At 38.4% G+C, this 23940-nt stretch overlaps 1 protein-coding gene and 1 pseudogene across 3 annotated transcripts in view; one reads left to right on the forward strand and one right to left on the reverse strand.

Annotated features, from left to right (window-relative positions):
- The window catches only part of Aff4 (AF4/FMR2 family member 4), a 74001-nt gene that overhangs the window by 49636 nt on the left and 425 nt on the right, over nt 1-23940 (reverse strand). Inside the window, exons 1-5 of one of the 3 annotated variants that reach the window (XM_033761561.1) lie at nt 19919-19937; nt 17859-17985; nt 14230-15012; nt 12392-12436; nt 8374-8460 (exon numbers count right to left, since the gene is read on the reverse strand). In XM_033761561.1, coding sequence (XP_033617452.1) covers nt 8374-8460; nt 12392-12436; nt 14230-15012; nt 17859-17981 — 1038 coding nt within the window. In that variant the 5' untranslated portion in view covers nt 17982-17985; nt 19919-19937. Of the gene's footprint in view, nt 1-8373; nt 8461-12391; nt 12437-14229; nt 15013-17858; nt 17986-19918; nt 19938-23940 lie in introns of those variants that run through there. The other 2 variants (XM_010639738.3, XM_033761562.1) reach the window with 2 other exon arrangements.
- LOC104873232 lies at nt 895-1695 on the forward strand (annotated as a pseudogene).

The following is a 23940-nucleotide window of genomic DNA, read 5'->3' on the forward strand; positions in this document are numbered from 1 at the left end:
GGACCCGAGTTCAATCTCCAGTACAAAAAAAAAAAAAGTTTTCCCTCTGTGGTCAAAAATAAGGTAAGAGTATCTACGCTTACCTCTTTTGCTCAACACTTTCTACAGGTTCTAGCCAGTACAATAAAGCAAAGCTATGAAAAGAGGCATCCTGAAATCAAACTATCCTCCTTATTCACAGATGACATTATCATCTAGTAGAAAATCCAGTTGGTATCAACAAGTATACTACTAAGACTAAGTAAATTTAGAAAGGTTGCAAGATAAAGGATAAGACAGGTGTGATGGTGCATGCCTGTAATCCTAGTACTCAGTAGGCTTAAGCAGGAAGATCATGTGAGTTCGAGGCCAGCCTGGTCTATACTGTGAGCTTAAGACCAATCTGAACTGTTTAGCAAGACCCTGTTTAAAAAAAAAAAAGACACATCCAATATATTTCCATAGACTAGGAGGAAAAATCAGATACTAAAATTTTCATATACTGTAAATCCACGTATAACAGCATTAGAAGGGTAAGACATCTGCAATATCTGTTTCTTGAGAACTACAAAACAGTACTGAAAGAAAGTAATCCTAAATACAAAGAAATTAGCGTTCACAAATTAGGAGACTCAACACTGTTAATGTCACTTTTCCCTATATTGATCCATAGATCCAATACAATCCCTATCAAAACACCAAAGCTTGAAGCCAGGCATGGTGACGCACGCCCATAATCCCAGCACGAGGGAGGTTGAGGCAGGAGGATGCTGTGAGTTGGAGACCACCCTGGGCTACATAATGAGTTCCAGGTCAGTCTCAACTATATAGTGAGACCCTGTTACAAAACAAACAAAAAAACAAAACAACAACAACAACAAAACTTCAATTTTGAAACCAACAAGCTGGTATTAAAATTCATCTTAGCGGAAAAAAAAAAATGGCTGCGGCCAGTGTGGCTACTCTTTGTAGAACAGTCTCAGCAGTCCTGAAGGCTTCTGGATTATTAATAAAGCCTAAGTCCCCTGCTGACTCAGGGTTTTCTCTTAGTTTGTTACCTAACAATGCACCAAATGTCATATACTTTCATCAGTATAGATCACTTCACACCACACTGTCAAGGACAGACCTGAAAGAAAATTTTTTGATGACCCAAAAAATTGTGGGCAAGAAAAAGTGAAATCTGGAGCTGCATAGATATGTCAGCAATTAAGGAAGAAAAGTAATGAAGATTTACATAAACTTTGGTACGTCTTACTGAAAGAAACATGCTTTTAACTCTAGAACAGGAGGCCAAGCTGCAGGATTTGCCAATGCCAAGTACAGGACGATAAGAAAAGGTAGTTGATTCCATGGATGCCTTAAAGTTGTCAAGGAAAGAGAAGATGCTCTGAGGTTTCTCCAGATTGGTCAAGAAAAAGCTAGACCTGGTGCATGTAGAAGAGACATCTCTGCAAAAATCATCTGGCACAAGTTCAAGCAGTGGCCTATATACCTTGGTACCTAAATAAGAGATAGAACAGGAAATGATTCTTTGCAGTGCCTTATGTGGATCATTTTATCAGACTGGAAACTGAGAAACAAGCCTGCATTTCAGCAAGAAAGAAAATTTTGGAGAAAAAGAAACAAAAAGCTCTAAAAGAAAACTTTCCGCATCTTGTTGAAGCCCAGAAATCAAGTCTTGCCCAAAAAAATTTCTATTTTTTTCTTGCATAGTAGTCTACGTACAAAAATATATATTAAATGGTTTGCAAAAAAAAATAAAATTCATCTTGAACTGCAAAATGTCCAGATTATTAAAAGCAACTTTGAAAAATAAGAATGTAACTGGACAATTTACATTATATTGAGTCTTTTTTTGATACTGGGAACTGAACTCAGGACCTTGCACTTGCAAGGCACGTGGTGGAACCACTGAGCTAAATCCCTGCCCTTTTGATTTTTTGAGACAGGCTTTCACTATATAGTACAAACTGGCCTTGAACTCGTGGTAATCCTCCTGCCTCAGCCTCCTGAGTGCTGGGATTACAGGTGTACCATTACAGGAATACCATGACACCTACTCAACAAAACTTGACGTGAGGTAATCAAGAAAGGTTTGTACTGGCACCTTAAGTGTGATAAACAGAATAATGAAACAGAACAAGGTGAGAAACATACCATACATATACAGTCAACTACAACTTGCAAACTGGTTGTGGTGGTGCACACCTGTAATCCCAGCACTGGAGAGGCTGAGGCAGGATTTTCATACATTCAAGGCCACCCTCGGCTACACAGCCAAGTTCAAGATCAGCCTGGACTACCACAGCAAGACACTGCCTCAAAAATACAAAGACAAAATGAAACAGAAACACCTACAACTGCAAAGGGAATTCACTGTAGAGAAAAAAAAACCTAGGGCCGGGGATTGAGCTCAGCGGTTCGGAGGCCTGCCTTGCAAGTGCAAGGACCCAAGTTCAATCCCCGGTACCAAAAAAAAACCAAAAAAACAGCTTAATATGCTGGAATAACTGGCTATATAATACACCAAAAAAAGAGCTTTTTTCCATATCTTGTCACAATATACAAAAAAATAAAATGGATCAAAGACCTAAGTGTAAAACCTAAAAACTATAAAAAGTCAAGACTAAAACACAGGAGATTTTGAGTTACGATTTACATCTAGCTGCACCCTCACAGCCTCATGCCCTCATAGATGGGGCTTTGGAGAGTGACTGGATCATCGGCATGTAGTACTGGATCGGTTTCGCACAGTTCTGGAAGTGGGTGAGGACTTGCTGAGGAGAAAAGACACCCTGAGTGTGGGTGGTGCCAACCAATAGGCTTACAGCCTGGGTGGCATAAAAGGCAAAGAACAAGTAAGTCTCACTGTTTCCTGCCTGCTGCACCACGTACTCCTTCTCTTCTCAGGCATCACCCCGCCCTGGAGTCAGCCACCTATGGCCTGCAACCTCTACAGACTGTGAGCTAAAATAAAATCTGGGCACCCGGTATTTTGTCCCAGCAAGAAGAATGTAACTAAAATAATGAAAATTTCTTAGACACAGAAAACACATAGTAAAAACAAAAACAAAAACAGATGAAGTGGACTTCATCAATTTTCTTGTCAGGAAAACGGTTAAGAGAATGACAAGGCAAGCCACAGACTGAGAAAAATGTTTTTGCAAACCACAAATCTAACAATGAACTTACATCCAGAAAATACAACTCTTAAAAGTAAAAGATACAACAATCCAATAAAAAGGAGACAAAAGATTCATACAGATACTGTAACCAAAGAACATAAGCAGATGACAAAGTACAGGAAAAGATGTCAATGCTGAGCGTATCGATCCTTGGTGAAGATGTGAGACAATTAGGACTCTCATGTACTACTGGTAGGATATAAAATGGTCCAACCATTGGGTATTAGGACTGAACTCAGGACCTTGCACTTCTGTGGCAGGTGCAGCACCAGTGAGCTAAATCCCCAGACTGGTCCGACCACTTTTAAAAGCAGTGTGCTTTTTTAAAAAAGTTAAACAGGACTGAAGATGTAGCTTAGACTTCCAGGTCAGTCTCAACTACATGAGACCCTGTTTCAAAAAAAAAAAAAAGGTGATTAAAAATGCAGATTAAACTTGAAAATGTGGCACTGTCTATAGCCATTATGTGATGAGTAACAGGAACCACTAAGGAGATGTTCTTCAATTATTTAAAAACTATTATCAGGGCCAAGGATTTAGCTCAGCAGCACAGCGCATGCCTTGCAAGCACAAGGCCCTGAATTTGATCACACACACACACACACACACACACACACACACACACACACACACACACGTCCAATTCAGCAAAGTCACTCCTCTCTTCGATGAACGAGTGAAGTTCCACTAGATAGTGCTAAAACTGAAAGAGATCCCAGTTAGTGAGTAAAATTTATACAAACATGAACGATAATAGGATCACATTTCTGGTTTCATGAAAATACATTTATTGGGAAGTAAGTAACCTGAATGAAACTCCATTTGTCAAATCATGTTTGAGCTGCAACCATAAACTGCATGTCGGTATGAATTCGGGAAAACTTTGGAGAAAGCATTTTTAACATACAATTGACTATATGGAACTTATGATACACAGCTCTGTGTATTGTGTACTATTTGTAAATCACGTATCTTTACTACTGATTTTAAACTGTATAAACATATGTATAAACAAAAAATAACTCAGATTAGTGGTTGCCTAGGGATAGAAAACAGAAGGGAGGAGATGATTATGCACAATCATTAGGAAACTTCTGGAAGTTTATTCTAGTATGTTCAGAACTTCTCAAGTTTCTTTTTCTTTTCCTTTTTTTTTTTTGGTACCAGGGATCGAACTCAGGACCTTGTGCTTGTCAGGCAGGCAGCACTGAGGTAAATCCCGGCCCTGTTCAGAACTTCTGAGGTTCATTATCTTGATTATGGTGATGGCTTTATGGCTATATACATATGATGCAACTTGTCAAACTGTATAATTTAAATATATGCCATTTGTTGAATTAAAAGCCTTCGTGAAACTATTTAAAAGAATAGTGCCACGCATAGCGGTGCATATCTGTAATCCCAGCACTCAGGAGAGGCTGAGGCAGGACGATCGCCTCAAATCCAAGGCCAACCTAAACAACATTATGAGATCCTGTCTCAAAAAAATAAAACTGACGTTCAACAAAACAGAAGTCAAACCTCAGAAATAAACCCTCATATTTACACTCAACTGATTGTCAACATGAGAGCCAAAACAATTTAATGGGGAAGAGCAAACTTTAACAATGAGAGCCACTACAGATGCACATGCGTAACAACTGTGGACGCCCACCACACGGTGCACACAAAAAATAACTGAAAATCAATGAGCAAATACAAGCCATGGCGCTGCACACCTGTAATCCCTATACCCTGGGGAGGCTGAGGCAGGAGGAGCACAGGTTTAAGCCCAGCCAGCAATTTAGTGAAACCCTGTCTCAAAATTTAAAAGGGTACTGGAAAAAGAAAAAAAGGAGGTGAGGAGAAAGAGAAAGAAGAAGGAAGGTATACAGGAAGGGAGGTTGGCTGGCTGGTTAAATTCAAAGGCACAGATTAAAAGAATAAAAAATGGCAAAGCAGACTAATAATAAATTCAAAGAAACCTGGAGTGGCTAAATGAGTATGAGAAAAAGTAGACTTCATAATCAACATTGATAGCAGAGATAAAAATGGCCATCTCAAGATGATGAAAAGGACCGATTCGGCACAGAAACACAGTAATCTTAAATGTGCAGGTAGGAACTTCATCATAAAACTTCAAATCACATGAAGCAAAAACTGACAAAATTTTCTGAAAGGGAAAAAGGAGACAAATCCATAAAGACAAGATGTCAAGATTCCGCTCGGTGACTGGTGGAACAAGTAGGAAGTCAGTAAAATACACACGACTGATGAGCTATGCGGACTCTCAATAACGTTGACATGAGCTATACAGATAGTATCTGGTACTATAAAACAGTAAGTAAAAAAGTTACATACAGTGCTATACAACAAATTTCAATAAGCTTACAAAAACAAATTATACAACATATACTGTCTAGAAAAAAACAAATAAATTAGAAGTTAATTATAAAATATCATAAAACTCATCAAATATTTGAGGACAAATCCACATTTTTTTTTTTTGGTACCAGGAATTGAATTCAGGATCTTGTGTCTTACGAGGCAGGCCGCAGGACCACTGAGCCAAATCCCCAGCCCTAATCCACATATTTCTATGTAACTCATGGATCAAAGATATCACAGAAAATTAGAAAAGTCCACTGCACCGAATATGATAAAGACATTACATAAAAATTTATAGGATTTGCTGGGCATGGTGGCGCACGCCTGTAATCCCCACTTGGGAGTAATATCATAAAACTCATCAAATATTTGAGGACAAATCCACATTTTTTTTTTTTGGTACCAGGAATTGAATTCAGGATCTTGTGTCTTACGAGGCAGGCCGCAGGACCACTGAGCCAAATCCCCAGCCCTAATCCACATATTTCTATGTAACTCATGGATCAAAGATATCACAGAAAATTAGAAAAGTCCACTGCACCGAATATGATAAAGACATTACATAAAAATTTATAGGATTTGCTGGGCATGGTGGCGCACGCCTGTAATCCCAGCACTTGGGAGGCTGAGGCAGGAGGATCACTGTGAGTTCGAGACCAGCCTGGGCTACACAGTGAGTTCCAGGTCAGTCTCAACTACATAGTGAGATCCTGTCTCAAAATAAAATAAAAAATAAAACATAAAAAATTTATAGGATTCAACTATAACAGGACTTCAGTGAAATAACTTTAAATACCTATATTAGAAAACAATGTGTACAATGTTACAAGCTTCTACCTTAAAAATAGAAATAAAAAGAAATAATCACAATAAAAGCAAAAATCAAAGAAAGAAGAAATAGGAAGAAAAAAAAAAAAAAACAAAAAACTCCAGGAATCCAAATGATAAAACTCTAGCTGGAGCCCAGCACAGTGGTGCACATCTGTAATCCCAGCGCTTGGAGGCTGAGGCAGGAGGGATCACCATGAGTTTGAGGCCAGCTTGGGCTACATAATGAGTTCAAGGCTTGTCTGAACTAAATAGTGAAATCCAGTCTCAAAAAACAAAACAACCAGAACTAAAACCACATTAAAAGAAAAATATGAGGGTATGTTTATGATCCTGGAGAAAGACGAGCCTTCTTTAATAAGATGTTAAAGCAAACACTCTAAATAAAAGAATATATTATAGTTATCAAAATTAAAATATTCTAGACCATAAAACTTATACAAGAATCTAACTGGGAGATGTATTTGAAATAACTAATTATTAGAATCTAGAATTAAAACAACACAAAACCAAAAAAGAAGTCTTCCTAAAGTCATTAGGTACAAGATGCACTCCAAATGACAACAGGAATAGGCAGATTCATAAAGAATCTAATTGGTAAAAAGAATTAAACTGTGTTATGTGTATGTACCAACTTCTCACAATAAATGTAATTATGTATTACAAATATGTACTAATAAAAATTTAAATTTTAAGACAGCCCCCAAATCAAATGGATGTTAAATGTACAAAGATGATGGCCCTTACTAGCAATCCAGCAAGAAGAATGACATTTTTCCCTCAAAAGATTGGTGTTTACTAATACCAAATTGTGGTACGCACATGTGGAATAATAGGTACTACATGTGGAATTACTGACTGCTACAAATCCTGTAGTGTGACTACAGAGGGACTTGGAGAGTACATGCTGAATATAATGTATACTCATTACATATCAGCAATACTCTTGTTTCACACCCTAAAGAAATGTCAGGATCAGGTATGGTGGCACATGCCTGTAATGCCAGCACTCTGGGAGGTTGAGGCAGGAGGACCACAAGTTCACGCCAGCTTCAGCTACTCAGTGACTTAGTGAGACCCTGCCTTAAAAAAAAAGAAAGAAAAAGAAGAAAATAGGGCCGGGGATGTAGTTCAGTGTGAAGACCCTGAGTTCAATCTCCAGTACTACAACAAAACAAGACAAAAACAAACAAACAAAAAACACACACCCACACAAGAAGGTATGAACAAAGATAACTACTAAAGAAATGTTTCAAGAACTAAAAACTTGGTAACAACTTAAATGCCAAAGAGAAATGACTAAATAAACTAGGATATTTATATAACGATAAAGTTAAAATAAATAAAAGATCGGTGTGTAGTAATATGGAAAGGTCTCCACAACTACTGCTGAATGATTAATGATACAGAATATATCTGTATAGAAATAAAACACATATGTAATGACTCTCTACATAAAATTCCATATAGATGCATGTAAAAAGGATTTGCAAAGGTACATATAAAAGCTCAGGTGAGAAAGGGGCAAGATTTGGGAAAAGCTATTATTAAGGTTCGTGGTCAAACTATTTATGTAAGTGTTGTATAAATTAAGTTTTAAAAATCCGCTGATTTTAGATGCACTAACAACTGCTGTTTAAGAAACCTCTTTCCATGGCCACTGTATGGCTGCTGATTTCTAAGAGCCTCCTCAAAGAAAAGTTTAAGAAGCCCCTGAAACCTCCGATACCATAAGTTTGCAATAAACATCAATTCTTTTTTTAAAGTCTCTCTCCATATTACCTTCTAATCTTTCTTAAGTACCTCTCAGCCCAAAATGCTATTGATTCCATTACCCTGTTTAAATTTCTTCATAATCGTCGTTGCTATCTGAACTTATCTATTTACATATTTGTTAAATTTACAGTCCGTTTCCCACTAGAATGGGAACGACAATTTTAGTCTTATATGCTTTTAACTGAGCCATTTTGAGCTTTTCTTACATTACCAAAGACACACTTTATTCACTTACCTTAGTTGGAAAAGGAAATTTGGAAGGTTCTGTTTTGCATGGTGTGTGAATAGCCGTGAGAGGGGGCGGCCATGAGTGCGTCATCTCCTGAAATGTAATTATTACAGTTTGTTTTCAACCAGGTCAAGGACAACAGACTATACAGCTAAAAGCCAGATCTGCACTTATAAATACTGCTTTTCTGATCGATCCTCCAAAATTATATTTAGTCAGTACGTACTGGCAAAGCACAACTAGGTGCAAGGCACTACGGGGCTGGTAATTAAAGGAAGGTTAAAAAATAAATACTCCCTGGCTTCAAGGAGTTTACAGTCAGGATGATGAAATCTGTGAATAGTATCAGCCTGCAATCATTTATGAGGCTCAAAATAAAGCACTACTACTAAGGAGAGCCGGCTAGGAGAACGGAGGAAAGGGATATGGGAACCGCCAGCACCTACCGCGGTGTCAATGGACCAGCGATTTACACGTTTGTGGCTCATTCAGTACTCACAATGCCATTATGACACAAACAGCCTCACTACCTAGATCTACCTAGGATGAGAATGAAGCATAAAGGTTCAATTTATTCAAGGTTACTCAATTAGTAAATAACGGGCACAAAATTTCATCCTAGAAAGACTGGCTACAGAGCACACGTGCTAACAGAAAAATCGGGCCAGGTAAGAAACTCAGAAGAGAGACTTCAAAAGCATATGAGGAGGAAAACAGACAAGCAAGACCTTAACTCCAATTTCACTTAATGCTTTCTGTCTAACCATGCCAAATATGCCCAAGTGGGGTTTAGATTAGATTACTGTATGTCAGAAAAGTAGCAGAGAGAGAGGTATCAGACTCAGAAAAAGGAAGAAACTTTTTCTTTCTGGCATTTAATCCAAAATAAGCCATCATGTAAATTAAAGGTGTTTTATAATGCCTAGGAATTTATCCTACAGTGATAACTACAGTTATATGGAAATATACATTTCAAGGGCTCACATTTAAAAAATGGAAATACCTAAGAATATAAACCAATTAAATATATTAGCAGACATCCATATAATGGAACAGCAAGCAGACATTAAAATGAGAGAAATTTAACTTGATATGAAATGATGTCCACAGTATACTGTTAGATGACAATCACAAATCATAGTCTATGTCCTACTAAATGTGTATATATGAAAATGTCTCTGGGAGGTCGATTAACAGTGGATTCCTTTGGGCACTAGAATAACAGAAAGAAGAGACCAGGGCATGACACAGTATGTACTAGAATCACTTAAAACGGCCATCTGCACAGAAACTGCCCTTCACTCTCTTCCACTGCTCTAATTATTTCCTACACCCAGGCTGAGAAGGTCCACTCCAAGTGTGCAGCGTATCCCCAGTGCTCGGCAGAAAATAGTTATTTACTTAGCATGCTTTGAAATAATAGAAAAAAATTTTCAATAAAACAGTGGATTAAAATTTCTTTTACATTCCTAATGGGGTTCCTAGAAACAGTATTACTACAAATCATGAAAATAAAAACAAGAAAACACAAAGGGAATGTGGATCTGAAGTTTCTTGCAGACTGGGCGTAGGGAAAAGGAAAACAAACGGAAACTCACGTACCCCAGGGTTTTAGCATTGGCATTTTCCATCTCAAAAACACAATACTCTCCCAACTGAAAACATACTTTAATTCTCTACCATCAAGGCTGCGTACCAAGCATTGTGTATAGAAAATGTGAAATAAATGGTCAGCAACATCAAAGAGATAATTAAATACAAGAAAATCTTTCAGGTATTAAACTCCCATGCATTACTGAGGATTCAGGAGGAAAGGTACAACGCTCTCTTAGATTTCAGATACATAGTACCTAAAAAAAATGTTACAAGATTAACGGAAACAGTTATCACTGTGAGGGAGGAAGACGGTTTTCACTGGAGTCTAAGGAAAAAGAAAATCTTTGTATTACTGAGGAGAAAGGAAAAACACTCCAAAAAAGTTTACTTCTTGGAAGTAAAAGAAGCCAGGCAGGGTGGTGTGTGCCTGTGATGCCAGCACTCTGAGAGGCTGGGGCAGGAGAATTGCAAGTTCAAGCCCAGACTGGGCAACTTAGTATTTGGCAAGACCTTGTCTCAAAGCAAAAAAAAGGTCTGAAGATGTAGCTCAGTGTGAAGGTCCTGTGTTTCATCCCCAGTACCTGGGAAGGGAGTAGGGGCAGGGAAAACTGTTGAGTGTATGGTTTACGGAAACCAATTCAGCAAAAGTGGTCAATCAGTAGTAGGGAAAGTTAGTATTGGCCTGTGGAGGGTCTAGACTGTTCAATCTCGACATTCTTTGTTTTTAGGGATCTAAGAGAGCCACTAAAAATTTTAAGAGAAAAAAATTAATTTATGAAGACCAGGGATTAAAGAATGTGGAAACAATGGAAAAGACAGACGAACAGAATAACATGGAAGACAGAAAGAGGACTGTTAAAATTATTAAAGCTCAAGATGGCAGAAATGCAAAAGAAAGGAAGATATATCCAATGAAATTTGAAAGTCCATACCTAGTTTTATGATTAAAGAGAATATGACAGGATTAAGTTAAGATATAATGAGGATTTTACATAAGCATGGGAGAATGATGGTACTACTAACATTATGACTTTATACACTGAGAGTCCGAAGAAGTAGCCTGAAACTCAAATGGAAACCCAGTTAAGGAGCAATTCAGAGACATAAACAAAAACCCAAAGGAAGTCAAGGCAGGAGAGAAAAACTGAGAGCTATTTAACAGATAAAGCCAAGGAAGGCGGCAAGAGTTAAGTTATAGTACAGAAAAAAACAGACTAGAATACACTCCTACTTAAAAGTTAAGAGAGGCCAGAGGCTTGCAAAAAGACAGAGAACAAGCTGGCAAGCAAGGTGGATAGGAAATAAAAACAACAAAGCATAACAATAGTCAAGAAAAGAAGAAACTTTAAAACGATCAAACAACAAGGGCCATAAAGAAAATAACTCAAGCCAGTACAGTGGCATGCAATCCCAACTACTCAGGGAGGCTGAGGCAGGAAGATTATGCTTGAGGCTTGCCTCACATGTATGAGGCCCAGGGTTGGATCCCCAGTACTGAAAAGGGAGGGGGAGCTTAAATTAAACCCCCATTGTAAAGGAAAAGGTAATAAGCAAAATGGTAGAAGGAAAGAGAGACAGTAGTTCACTGAACGAAAGAATGGACGAAAAGGGCTGAAGCAGGTAGTCTCAAAAATCCATAGTGAAAGCTGGGCATGGTGCTGTACCCTTATAATCCCAGGATTTGGGAGGCTAGGGCAGGAGGACTGCTACAAGTTCAAGGCCAGCCTGGGCTACACAGTGAGCTCAAGGACAGCCTGAAGTAGAGAGCATGACCCTGTCTCAAAAAAAGTGAAATTCAAGTACAAATAAAAATTCAGGAGCTCACCTGCCACCCCAAAAAGTTATAGTAATATATGACAGTTTTCTCCTCTGAGCAAAAAAGTAATCATTGTCACTCCCCAATTTACTGTACTTTCTTTCCAACAGAAGTTTTTTTCATCCAGCAGAGGAACGTAATTTTTTGGTCATGTCCAGATTTAAAATGTATGCAATAAACATTCAAAATATTCAGTATTCAGAAGAGCCCCTTCAATGCAAGATTTCACTAGTATGGATAGATGAACCACAGAGCCAGCCAGTTTCAACTTAATGGTTTGAATGATAACTACTGAGTTTTTTAATGCTTGAAATTATTGACTGATAAACCTGAGAAAGTATCTGGTTTCTTCCTCTTTTCAAAGGAAACTGCTAAGATTAGAATTTGTTTTACATAAAAACAAAGTCAATTTTTGAAGGCAAACAGTAAATAAATTATGTGATTCAGAACCTAAGCGCAAGGAGAACAATTATTTTATGATGCAAACAATGAAGTTACACATAAAACCAATCTGTTGCTTCAGATCCTTTGTGAAACAGGTGGAAGGAGAGTAAGAAAGGGTCAGAGTATCATAAGTAAATAAAAGTTGAAAAGGCTTTAAAAAAAACTTACTTTAAGAATTTCATCTACACAGCTCACATCACCAGAAGCTGACGCCTTAAGAAAAAGAAAATAAACACATATGAAATTTGGAGTAACTTAACAAATTTTTACTATTCACTGCACAGATTTTAAAAAATTAGAAATTACAGAATTTAAAGATGCATAATTCCACTATTGTAAACCAGAACACTAGTTCAAATCTTTGGACTACTTTCTCTAAATATAAATTTTAATTATCATACTGCATAACTTGAAAACTTTGTGTTTTTGTTTTCGTTTTGTTGTGTTTTTTTGAGCCAGGGTCGCACTATGTAGTTGAGACTGACCTGGAACTCACTGTGTAGCCCAGCGTGGTCTCAAACTCACAGTGATCCTCCTGCTTCAGCCTCCCGACTGCTGGGATTACAGGAGTACATCACCATGCCTGGTGAAAACTTTGTATTTTTTAAGTTTAAAAATTTTGGGCCAGGGACTTGGCTCAGTGGTTTTGCCACCTGCCTCGCAAATGCAAGGACCCAAGTTTGATCCCCGGTACCAAAAAAAAAAATTTTTTTTAAACCTTTCTTACACTTTAAATAATTTTTTTAAATGTAATTTTTCAGGTAAGTAGCTTATCTAAAAATTTAAGTGTATTGATATACAAACTATACCATCATATCAACATGTAACACTTCACATAGACTAATAGAGTAAAATGTGTATAATAAAACATTACTAGTCTGAAACACGATGGACATTTTACAGACTCTCTTAAATCACAGAAAATAAACTGCTTATTCTAAGGCACAAACAAGAATTACACAGCTGAACTCAAATTTAACACATCACCACTTTACCATTCTCTGGAGAGAAGTAATAAGATGACAAATGCAACTAACACTGAGTTTCCCAAGGCCACAGGAAAGACTCCTAAATGCACTTAAAACAGTATTTTATGTATTCCTGAGTCCTCCCCACTATTCTGAACTGTGAGCTTTTTTGGCTGACATTCTTTTGTGAATTTTTCATTGCACAAAGTACATTAAAACAAAATATCAACTATTGTACAATGATTGATTACTTTTTCATTTTAAATATTCTATTTAATATGAAGTTACAGCAGCTTTCTCAACCTCTTTAAGTATAACAAGGAAAGGATGACAGCATTCAAACTACGCGCTGTCGCCGGGTGTGGTGGCACATGCCTGTAATCCCAGCACTCGGGAGGCTGAGGCAGGAGGATCGCTGTGAGTTTGAGACCAGCCTGGACTACATAGTGAGTTCCAGGTCGGTCTCAATGACTTACTTAGTGAGACCCTGTCTCAAAAACAAAACAAAAAACAAAAAACAAACTACGCATTGTCACAGACCCAAAGATTCCAACAATCACTATCAAGAACTATGGCCCATATCTTATTCATAAGATCAGTATAAGAAAAGAGTAGCTAATTTTCTCTTTAAACTCGAGAAAAACTAAAGTACTGATGGATCATACTTTTATTCTATAATTGACTTGCCATTTTAATATGTGAATGCTAAATGAATGACATTTTCTCTAATTTCTCAAAACAGAAGCTCACAGCTTTATGAATCCTCTTGAGAGACAAATGTTTCATAAGCACCCCGCCCCATAAACTTTTATATTCTCTACTTTTCTGAGACAGGATCTTGCTCTGTAATTCAGGCTGGCCTTGAACATGCAGCAATCCTCCTGCCTCAGCCTCCCAAGTACTGGGATTACAGGTATGTGCCACCAGCCTGGTTATATTCTTTACTATTAAGGCAAAAAGAAAGTTCAAATTCATAATTTCAGGGTCAATTATTCCACACAGTCTCAATGTTTAAATAGCTCTAAATGTGTGACTCACATCCAGCGGCTGGGAAGGTATTTTCAACTTGGTGAGATGTGCTTTGCTGCTGGGCTTTAGCTCAGTCATGCTGTTGCTATGGGACTGGCTGCTGTAGTGCTCAGAGGACAGCTTTGGTTCCATGGACTCCTGCCCATCCATTGGCCGCACATAGGCAGTGGGTTTCTGTAACATTGAACTGGATTTTGATATCAACGAAGGTGGGAAAGACTGATTTGAGTGCTGCCCACTTGAAAAGGGTACGCGGGAAGGAGAATCCCAATTGGCATCAGGGTCTCGGGGTGATTTGGAACGTTGATGTTCCTTGCCATGGTGATCACTCCCATGAGATCTGGAATGACTGGAACTTAATGAAGAAACAGCCTGGGGTTTTCCAGGGCTAGAAGATCGTGATTTGGAGTGTTCTGATCCATGCTGGCCTTTCTTCCGGCTGCTGCCATACGAGTCACGGTCATGCCTCTGGCCACTACTGTTAGAGCTACTGCTACCACTTGCGCTTGTCCTCTGGCTACTATGTCCACTCTGTAAGCCTGAGGACCGCTTCTGAGACTGAGAAGTACCTGGGGCAGGTCCTACAGGGGTCCATTTGCTACTCTGATGAGAACTTCCATGTCTCTGTTCAAAGAAATTTGGCTTTGATTTTTCATCATCTGTTGTTGGTAGTGTAGGCTTGGGGATTGCAACAAGCTTTGGTATAGCTCTGTCTCCTATGAAATCTTTCATTTCTTCGTAGTTTCCCAGCATACTCTGAATACGACTTGATAACTTATCTTCTTTGCTTGTCTACAAAAAAGACAAAATAAAATTACTCTATTAGCATAATCAGAAATAAGATATGCTTCTAGCTAACCTTCAAATGGAAAAGGGACTTTTCTAAGGGAGTCTTCTTCCCCTCAAATCTTAAAGTTAGTATCTACAAGCAAGCTCTAAATATCTAATTTTTATGGTGAAAAAAAACACCAAAAGTATCTGAAAATAATCACGGTAAAATACAAATACTCTACAGGACACTAAAAATACATATGGTAGGTTCCAGGAGAGAAAAAAATACAAATTTCAATAATAAACATTCAGGACCAGTTTTTTGAAAAGCAGAAAAGTAATCAGCCATTATTTAATAAGCTCCAGACCAGCAGATTACCTAACTCATATATTGATAGTCTATAAAAGCACTATATCCCTTATAATTCAATAACATAGTTAGAAATACAAACAATTTAGTGAAACAAGTTACAACCAACAGTTCAATTTTAATTACTTTTGCTGCTGTAACTCACCAGTTAATGAAAGCCTTAAAATTAAGCATGAAGAACTTATTGATGAAGGTTTACATCCTGGCAATTAACTTTGACTAATAAATTCTGACTACTTCAAGTTTCAAAAGTCATTCTTGGGAAATACGAAGGTCCAAAACATCTAGAAGCATTAGGACTCTTCCACATTGATACACATAGACATTTACTAAGTAAAAAGAAATAAAAACTGAACTATCACTATTTTGAGATTGGCAAATACCAAAAATGATTTTACATTGTTCAAAAAATATGTCCGAGAAGTATTACAGATATCACAATCAGAAAATAAATCCAATTATTACAGCGCAATTATAAAATAAACGATAGTACAATTCAAAGATTCTGGGTAAAGGCCAGGGATGTAGCTCAGTGGCACTATGCCTGCATGGCAAACGCAAGGTCTCAACCTCAATCTCTGGTACCAAAAAAAAAAAAAAAATTCTGGGGGAAAGCGTCTATTTTTTCAATGTCTTTAATCTCTAATTTAATCCTCAACCCCAAATTCTTAATTCCAAGTTTTATATTACATTCACATAAATGATACCGGTATGACTGCCTTTAAACTGGAAAGTTCTTGGGCCAGGAATTTAGCTCAGTGGTGCCACCACCTGCCTCACAAGTGTAAGGTCCCAAGTTTGATCACCAGTACCAAAAAAATAAACAAATAAGAAAATAAATTGCAAAGTTCTTAAAAGCTCTGTACAAATGTCTTCAACAGTGAACACTGCTTCCATAAACACTAAATGTTATCGGGCTACAATGAGGCTGTGTCACTTTTAATATCCCATCAGGAAAAAATGTGTAACACCTTCTCAATCTCATATGATAAACCAACAATGATCACTACTGCTAAACTAGAGCTATTGCTATTAAACATAGCAAAAGGCTTTAAAATGTAAAACACCTAGCAGGCATGGTGGCACACGCCTATAATCCCAGCACACGGGAGGCTGAGGCAGGAGGATGGCTGTGAGTTCAAGACCAGCCTGGCTGGGATACATAGTGAGTTCCAGGGCAGTCTGAACTACATAGTGAGACCCTGTCTCAGGTTAAAACACACACACACACACACACACACACACACACACACACACACACGCACACACACACACACAAATACACAAACACAAACACCTGAAATGCAATAAAAAGTCAAATCTGTCACAAGTTATATTAGTCATTAGAAATGGTACTATTCCCTTTTCTGTGCAATCTCAAATCAGATACAGTAATAATAAAAACTGTAATTGATTCAATTCATAGAACATTCTGACAACTTAAATATAAATGTGATAGTTAAAGTACTAAATGAATGAGAAGGAAAATCAAGAGAATTTAGTCTATGATAACAGAAAAAGAACCCAACTTATAGTGAAGATATGTTTACTCAAACATACAAAAAATTAATGAAACCTAGTAAACTAAGCTAACGGCAAGATATATGAAGAAGTAAAAGTATCTATAAAATAGTCATCTCTGATTGATATTACAGCCAAAGAACACCTAGGAAGTAACTAAAGGCTTTAACTTAAAGGTGAAATGTCTTTAAAGTGTACAGCCAGGAGTAAAGAGATGACTTCAGCCAATGCAGATTCCATTTTTTTGGTACCAGGAATTGAACTCAGGTCCTTGTGTTTGCGAGGCAGGCGGAGGAAACACTGAGTTAAACCCCCAGCCAGATTCCTTTTTTTTTGGTTTTTTGAGACAGGGTCTCACTATGTAGTTGAGACTGACCTGGAACTCACTATGTAGCCCAGGCTGGTCTCAAACTCACAGTGATCCTCCTGCCTCAGCCTCTGAGTGCCAGATTACAGGTGTGCACCACCATGCCTGGCTCAGATCCCATTTTTAAGAGTACAGGACAAAAGACTTCCAGGGTACAGGTGATGCTCTACTTCTTGAACTGAACACTTGTTTTCTGAAGTTGTTCATATAGTAAAACATTACTCTTTAAGGCAAAACACTTATTTTGTGTAGTTTGATATGTGCCCATTTATATTCCCAAAAAGCTTACCCAAAAAAGTGTGTTCTATTTAGAAGAAAAGAAAAAATATTAAATGGTATCCATGATAACTTTTTCTAAGAAAAAAGTGAAAATCTAAAAACATTTTAAGCCAGGCATGGTGGCACATGCCTGTAATCCCAGCACTCAGGAGGCTGAGGCAGGAGGATCGCCGTGAGTTCGAGACTAGCTTGGGCCACATACTGAGTTCCAGGTCAGTCTCAACTACATAGTGAGACCCTGTCTCAAAAACCAAAAAAATAAACAAACAAAAACATTTTAAAAACCAAAGTGTGACATAGATGGGAAAAATTCAAAGAAGGACAACTTACAACTTTGTACGGCTCAGCAAAGAGAGGAGAGCTAGGTGGGAAGGCGTCTTCACCCTGCTGAATTTCCTGATTCCGCCTTTCCCTTTCTTTCATACGCAGCACATTCCGGTCTTCAAGGTTCATGTTGCTATGAAGAGAAAAACAATCTTCATATGACACCAAAAACAGAAAATTTAATTTTATATACTGATTTTGTCAGGTTAATTCCTGAATCAGATTCCCTCTCACCTTCCAAGTAATAACAGGTATTCACGCTGAAGTTGCCTTTGGTAAGGCCTTTATCACTACCAACAGTCTTCTATGACTACACAGAGAAAAGATTCCAGTCCAGAATAGAGAAGCCATCCCTCACTGAATCATGTACCCTCCTCAGGCTTTTGTCTTTAATTTCTTGTGGTGTGCAGTGGTCGAGTACTCTACCACGGAGCTGGAGCAGTGACCCAGCCTTGTCAACTGTGTGTATGTGTGCGGCTCTATGAGGGGCTGAAGTCAGGAGAGACTGACCACTGAGCTACATCCCGAGCCGCCCTACCCCTTCCTCTATGTATTTTGGGATAGAACCTCCCTAAATTGCCCACTCTAGGCTCCAACTTGTGGTATCTTTCCACCTCTGCCTCCCAAGCAACTGGAATCATGGGAATGAGTTTATCCATTTTCCAAGTATTCTGCCAGCTGAAAATCAGCGAAAGATGTACACTGAGAGGAAAAGGAGCATTTAAAGAATCCCAATCTTCAATATTTCCTATAAGGTCTCCCTGCTTCCGCTTCACAAATCTACCTATTCTTTGCCCTTAGCGACATACAAAACATTCCCACTTGTTCACCCCCTCAACTTTTCTTTTTCTCTACTTCGTAGTTTTCTTATCTTGATTTCTTTTTGTCCCAAACAACTTCCCTGACTTTCACCCTTATGGCAGTTTGACCTCAGCTTTGTTGTTGCTTTAGGTTTCCTTAAAAATGATATTTTTACTCGAAATATACTAATATCTCAATCAATAACAACATAAATGGCTAGATTGAGGTATTCAGTGATAGAATCTAACATTAATTTAGATTAATAACTGTAACTAAAAACTGCTGATAAACTTAGAATAAGGGGAAAATGCAAGGGTACTTTTTCTGCACTCATAAAAATATAGGAGTGCCATTTCTGTAATCATTGTAGTTTCACTAGAAAAAAATCAAAGGAAATAGCTTATAGCAGCAGGGACTTTTGGTTAAATAGACAATGATGAAAAAGTTGTCAAACCTTGACAGGAGGGATTATTATATGTACAGGTAGATTAAACCATGTGTTACGACTGTGTTTAAAAAAAACAAGTCCTGGGCCAGGGATTTAGCTCTGTGGTTCCGCCGCCTGCCTCACAAACACACAGACCTGAGTTCAATCCCCGGTAGCAAAAAATAAAATAAAATAAATTTTTAAATAAAATAAAAAAACAAGTGGTACCGAAGGCCAAAAGGAAAAATCAAATTATTTTCACGTATCATTTCTAGCCTACAATTTGAAACCATGTCAGAGAATTAAAGCCAATCAAGATAACCTTTTTTTTTTTTTAAAGACAGGGTCTCGCTACGTAGTTCGGGCTGCCCTCAAACTCACTAAGCAGCCCAGGCTGGCCTTGAACTCGAGGCAATCCTCCTGCCTCAGCTTCGTGAGGGCTGGGGTTATGTACAGACGTGTGCCATCACATCCAGCTCGGGGGGGGGGGGGGGGTTGAGACAGTCTTGCTCCGTAATTCAGGCTGGCCTTGAACGTATGGTGAATCTCCTGTTTTAGCCTCCCACGCACTGAGATGACAGGTGTGTACAACAAGATAGCCATAATTATAAAAAGAGAATGGGTGGCAAAATCAATATACTCTTGAGGATTTCTATCAGCAGGTCAAACAGTGAAAACTAACAAGCAAAAACAAAAACTTCCTGATTTGCACAATTTAGTATCATGCAAGTAAAGCAATTTAATGGGGTAGGATGCAGAATGTTTTAAGGGTGTCTAATGTATATTCAAGTTTTTCTTGTTTGCATGATATTCTAATAAACTTAGATAAGAACATTACCTATTTCGGGTATATTGAGTGGTTTCTTTGGTTTTCTTAGTATTTAGTACCCTAAAAGCAGAACCATAAAAAGTATTCTTTAATTAATAGCATAAAACATCTATACTTTACAGTAGGCAGAGACTAAAACCAAAGAATAACTATCCTCCATCCAGCACATTTAGGCTGATTAATAAATTCTTGTTACTAACTATCAAGCTGCAGTTAGGTCTCTTGAACTATTGTGCTGTCAATACAGACATGAACAGTCATAAGGGACATGTTAACCACCAGTATGCATAAACTGCCTAAATTCAAATTCTGAAAGATCCTCAGCTGGGGATGCAGCTCAGAGGTAGAATGAGTGTATCAGGCCCTAGGTTCAGCTCCTACCATTTTTTAGAAAAGTATATGATTTAATGTTATGTATTCAATAGCACTAAAATAATCGTTTAAGAAGATCTGTATGAGCCAGGCATGATAATGTGCCTGTGGTCCCAGCTACTTTGGGACTGAGGCAGGAGGACTGCTTCTTGGGCCTGTAACAACTGCCAGCCTGGGTTTGACCAAAGAAAGCAAAGAAAGGAGGGAAAGAAGGGAGGGGAGAGACAGAGAGAGGGAGGGAGGGTGAGAAGGGAGGAGGAGGAGAGAGGAAAGGAAAGGAGGGACTAGTTGTATATGTGCTGCAAAAGAAAATCACAATTCCCAGAATAAAAATCCTTTCACGATTTAATGATGAAGACATTTTGTTTCTTTCTGTGAGTAATGGAAGGCATCCAACTGAGATTTCGTTTTAATAAGGCTGGCAGAAAGCTAAAAACTAAATTAACTGCTTCTAAAAATATCCCAGTTGTAGCTCTCATACTCTATTTTTCTGATCTGACTTATTTGTGTCTCAAACTACTTTTTTCCTCCTATGTCTCTGATCATCAATGTATCGCTACCTAAAATAAAGTTTTCCCCAAACCAATAATTCCACTCATCTGTGCTCCACTAAAATTAACATTAAATTTAAGTGTGAGCCCGTCTGAGGCACATCTCTGCTGACCAGGCAAAACTATTTTATAGAATAACCCTCAGGGTATCTGCAACTATTATATAGAAATAGGATTCAGTTAAAATTAGCCAACTGCTGTATCACAACAAAATATATGGGATGACTAAGTTAAATATTTCTAAAAGAAAATAAGCAAGTTGAGCATTATCTAAAATTTTAATTACTTAATGTGAATTGTTTTAAGTACCCATGAAGTACTTATGTTAAACTGACACTACACATTATAAACCATTCTCAATGGGCACAAAAACCCGAAATCTTCAACTTTGTAGATTTGGCGTTGGTGACGATGGGGTAGCAAATTCACTGCTGCTGACAGAGGAAATGAGAAGTAAATGAGAGAGCAAAGATCTGGCTATGAGAGAAGGAAAGGATCAATTTCACATAAAGCAAGGAGAAAAACTTCTATGATGCGAATACAGACTCGTAGCTCTATCAGCTCAAACTACCTAGGTGGTGAAGTCTCGGCACACATGCCTCAGCGGGCTATGTTTATTGTCAAAAGCTCTAAAAGGTTCACCCTCACTGATCTGGAAGCAGTGACATTCAACAGGAAGGAAGACTCCAGCACTGGCACTGTGATTTCTAATGTCACCGCCCACCGTAAAGAGAAAGGACTACCTGGAGAAACAGCTCATTCCAGGACACAGCCAGGAAGTTACAACGTGAGCCTGTGCCAGTTGAGAGCACTCAAAAACAGGTGCAGACATATCAAAATGGCACAGTAAGCCTAAAATGGGCTACTGTTCACATTTTAAAACATTTGAGCAAAAAATGAACAAGAATGGAAGATTAAAAAAAAAAATCTGAGAACCTAACAATAAAAAAAAAAATAAACGGCTTTCTTTGTATCAGTGTGACAACTAACAAATGTAGAAGAAACAAAAAAATTAGTAAGTCACATACTGGCAACCACTGTAGTAGTAACAGGCAAGAGACACCAATAAATGCTAAACCACTGGACAAATATTTGGGAAAAATAGGATATTCCGTACCACCCCAAGCGCCAGGAGAAAATAAAATCTTTAAAATCAGTAAAAATAAGCTCACTCGCACACAAAAACATGGAGGGGAGTGAGGGACAGGAAGAAATGAAGAAGAGCTGAGCAGCAATTACAGCAAACATTGCTACAAGCTGGTACATCTGGGCAAAAGGCAGATAGATGTTCATCATATCTTTTTATGTTTAACATTTTTCGAAATAAAATGTGGGAGGAAAGGGGTGATGATATATACTAGAGCATTGGGGGTTCTGTCTTTTTGTGTTTTTTTTTTTTTTTTTTTTTTTTTTGAGACAGGCCCTCACTATGTAGTTGAGACTGCCCTGGAACTAAGCAGCCCAGGCTGGTCTCGATCTCAAAGTGATCCTCCTGCCTCAGCCTCCCGAGGGCTGGGATTACAGGCGTGGGCCACCACGCCTGGCTAGGACTGGGGGTTCTATATAACATGTTTAATTCAGCCTTGGAGTTTACTACCAAACTGTCCCTTCTGGAAGGCCAAAAGTATTTTCCTTTGTGGTTAATATGCGCCCTTCCAAATTCAAAATGATCACTCCATTTTCCTCACTCCTGAAAGTTACACTGCCATATTCATGTGTGGCTAGAAGACACCATCAACATCAACAATCAACAACTGCGTAAGGTAAACGGGAACCTCTAATTTATCCAAAGTAAGAGTCAATAGTTATTACAACTTTTTTTTTTTTTTTTGAGACAGGGTCTCACTGTGTAGTTCAGGCTGGCCTTGAACTCTCTAGGTAGCCCAGGCTGGCCCCAAACTCTCAGTGATCCTCCTGCCTCAGCCTCCCAAGTGCTGAGTGTGCACTATGCCCAGTTATTGTTTTGGCTATTCTTATAAACACATATATTTTCCAAACATTTATAATGTGATAGTTTTGGTTTTCCCAAAACATAAAACAGGTGCTGTGGCATGCACCTATAAGCCCAGCTCCCTTGGGAAGGTGAGACAGGAGGATCACTTAAGTCCAGCAGTTTTCGAGGCCAGCCTGGACAACACAGTGACTCCATCTCAAAAGTGGGGACAGGGAGCCTAAATACAGAATAGAGCCACCAATTTCTCTGGATGAAAAAGTAGCTCACTGATATAACACTTGTCTAGCAAGCACAGTACCCTGTAGTTGACCCTCAGCACCCCACAAAAGCAATAATAATTTTTAAAATAATTTTATTCCTCTAAAATAAACAAATAGAATTCTTAGGAGATAATCATAGGTATGTGTGGATTTTTTTGTTTTGTTTTGTTTTTTTGGTACCAAAGATCAAACTCGGGACCTTGTATTTGCAAGGCAGGTACGGTGCCACTGAGCTAAATCCCTAGCCATGTGTTTACTTTTGTTTTGAGACAGGGTCTACGTTTCTCAGGCTGGTCTTCATTTCACTACGTAGCCTACGATGACCTCGAACTCCTAGCAATCCTCCTGCTTCAGCCTCTCCAGGGCTGGGATTAGAGGTGTGCATCACTACACCTGGATGAACTGCTTTGTAAACAGATTGTATCAACTGACAACCCTACTAGAAACTGTGCTTTAACCATGCCGTTTTTAACTATAGGCATAATGAATCTTTAAATTGTGCTACCAATCTATAAGGTATTAAAAAATATCATTTGTTTACTTCATTTATTCAACAAATATATGAGGCCAGACATGGTAGCTCATGCCTATAAATGAGCACCAGGGAGGCTGAAGCAGGAGGATCGCCAGGAGTTCAAAGGTAGCTTAGACTACATAGAGTTCAAGATCAGCCTGAACTACAGAGGAAGACCCCATCTCAAAAACAATCAAAGAGGGCTGGGGACTTAGCTCAGTGGTTCCACCATCTGCCTTACAAGCGCAGGGATCCAACTTTGATCCCCGGCACTAAAAAACAAACAAACAAAAAAACAAAGAAACAAAAAAACATATGAGCCTAGCTACAACTGCTAGGCATTATGCCAGGATTACAGAGAAAACAGGCCAGGTTGTTCC

Source organism: Fukomys damarensis, unplaced genomic scaffold, assembly GCF_012274545.1.
Source record: "Fukomys damarensis isolate Sample0158 unplaced genomic scaffold, DMR_v1.0_HiC HiC_scaffold_9, whole genome shotgun sequence".
Classification (NCBI taxonomy): domain Eukaryota; kingdom Metazoa; phylum Chordata; class Mammalia; order Rodentia; family Bathyergidae; genus Fukomys; species Fukomys damarensis.